The sequence below is a fragment of the Pygoscelis adeliae genome, unplaced genomic scaffold, assembly GCF_000699105.1.
Source record: "Pygoscelis adeliae isolate BGI_AS28 unplaced genomic scaffold, ASM69910v1 Scaffold404, whole genome shotgun sequence".
Classification (NCBI taxonomy): Eukaryota; Metazoa; Chordata; class Aves; order Sphenisciformes; family Spheniscidae; genus Pygoscelis; species Pygoscelis adeliae.
Window position 1 is genome coordinate 2,715 of NW_008824598.1, and position 1,999 is coordinate 4,713.

At 67.4% G+C, this 1,999-nt stretch overlaps 1 protein-coding gene across 1 annotated transcript in view; it reads right to left on the reverse strand.

The window, feature by feature from the left end:
• LOC103915490 (collagen alpha-1(VII) chain-like) overlaps window positions 1-1,999 on the reverse strand; it is a gene marked incomplete at its 3' end in the record, with an annotated part of 18,655 nt that overhangs the window by 2,627 nt on the left and 14,029 nt on the right. The window contains exons 25-31 of the mRNA XM_009322324.1: window positions 1,727-1,768; window positions 1,002-1,082; window positions 805-840; window positions 668-703; window positions 496-576; window positions 273-308; window positions 3-45 (exon numbers count right to left, since the gene is read on the reverse strand). Of these exons, the coding sequence (XP_009320599.1) occupies window positions 3-45; window positions 273-308; window positions 496-576; window positions 668-703; window positions 805-840; window positions 1,002-1,082; window positions 1,727-1,768 (355 nt within the window). The remainder of the gene's footprint in view (window positions 1-2; window positions 46-272; window positions 309-495; window positions 577-667; window positions 704-804; window positions 841-1,001; window positions 1,083-1,726; window positions 1,769-1,999) is intronic.

The window sequence follows — 1,999 nt, forward strand, 5'->3', positions numbered from 1 at the left end:
CCCGGGGCCAGGCAGACCCTGCTCCCCACGCAGCCCAGGCAGCCCCTGTGGGGAAAGGAGATGGGGACCACAGGGTGGCAGGGCATCTGCCTCCCCCAGCCAGCTCTGGGAGGAGGGAGCGTGGCCTGGAGGGTGGCACCCTGCCGGGGATGGGGGACGGTCCCGCTGTGCTGTTCTGGACCAAGGAGCACAGGACAGGACATCGGTCCCTTGCAAGCGCGATGGCCGCAGTGGGAGCACAACCCAAACCCGCCCTCCCCGGAGGTACTTACATCCCGGCCAGGGTCCCCCTGCTTCCCTGGATCCACCTGCAGACAAGAAGCAGATGAGGGCAGGGACACACCTGCCCTGCCACGGGGCCCCCATGAGCATCCCCAGCCTGGAGCAGAGGATGTCCGGGGGGGCAGCTTCTCCTGCCCCATCGCCCCTCCATCCTGCAGCCCCCACCTGCAGTGTCCAGGGGCGGCCATGCCCCCTGCCCCAGACCAGGCTCACCCGCAGCCCAGTGGGGCCTGGGGGCCCGGGTTTGCCTTCCAGCCCATTGCGGCCATCCAGTCCCGGCGGGCCGCGGTCCCCCTGTAAGAGAGCAGGGCAGGTGGGCTGAAGCCATGGGGCAGGAGTGGGGTGCTGTGGGGCAACAGGCAGTCCCCAGCCCCAGCTCCCTCACCTTCTCTCCTGGCAGGCCTCGGTCCCCAGGGTCACCCTGCGGGGTGGGAAGAGGAGTGAGCATTGTTGCCCTTGACTGGGAGCCGAGCAGGGTGGCAGACGCCCTGCTCAGCCCCCCGTGGGGAAAGGGGCACTCACCCGTGCACCAGGGGGGCCGCGGGGGCCCTCCACGCCCTGCAAGAGAGAGACACGCTCAGCAGTGGGGCATGGGGGGGAAGGAGGGGGTCCTGGGTGCTTGCCCACCACCCCCTGCACACCAGGACCCCCGGCTCTCCCGCAGAACATTGCCCATCTTGCTGTCCTGCTGCCTCCTGCACCAGAGACCTGGCACCTACCCTCTCTCCAGGCAGGCCGGGGGAGCCAGTGTCGCCCCGGGTACCCTTTGCGCCATCCTCACCCGGGTCCCCGGGGTCCCCCTGCCAGGGAAGGGCACCACAGTTAGAGGGTACTGCCCCGCTGCCAGCGCAAACACCTGTGCCAAGCCCGTGCCAGAGCCTGTGCTGAGCACCTCTGCTTATGCCGTGTGGTTTAAGGGTGGGATAATAGCAAAGGTCTGAAAATATGGGCACTGGCTGAAAAAAGAGCCAGCCAAGCTGGGGGGAAGGCACCGGCCAAGGCACCCTCCAGCACCCTGCAGAGCCCAGCCCGTGGCCAAAACAGCCCTGAGCCTGAGCTGGCTTGTAAAAGCAGAGCACCCAGCACGTGGGGTACTCATGTGGGATCCCTGTGGGACTGGGGAGCCATGAGAACACTGCTCCCTTCAAGGATCTCAGCTCTACAGGGACCTTTTGCCCCATCACCCTCCTCGCAGCACCATGCAGGAGCGCCAGCCCACGTGCCTCCAGATTGCATGTGCCCCCTGATGCCATGTGCCCCCCACATCCCACGTGCCCCCCACATGGCATGTGTCTCTCAGCCACAGTGCACATCAGCTCCACATGGCGGGGGCTGTTTTGGGCAGGGAGGGCTTGGTGCACCAGGACCCCAGCACACAGCCAGAGCCCGGTAGGGGACAGCACAGGGCACCCCGCCACCAGCATCCCAGGGACCCACTTATTACCTTCTCCCCCTTCTCCCCCACTCCTCCGAGCCCCACGTCAACCTGTGGGGCAGAGAGGGGCCGTCAGAGCACATGGGGCTGGGCACTGGCCCGTGGGCACGGAGAGGGGTGGGGGCAGAGCTTACGGTTCGTCCTGGGGGTCCAGGAAGCCCCTGAAAGAATGGTGAGGGAAGCAGGTTAAGGGGAGCTGGCACGGCCCTAGGGAGGGCAGGGCTGGCTCCACGATGGGGGCCAGGCAGGGGGCCCCGTGCCCCCCCCGCCACCCGTGTCACT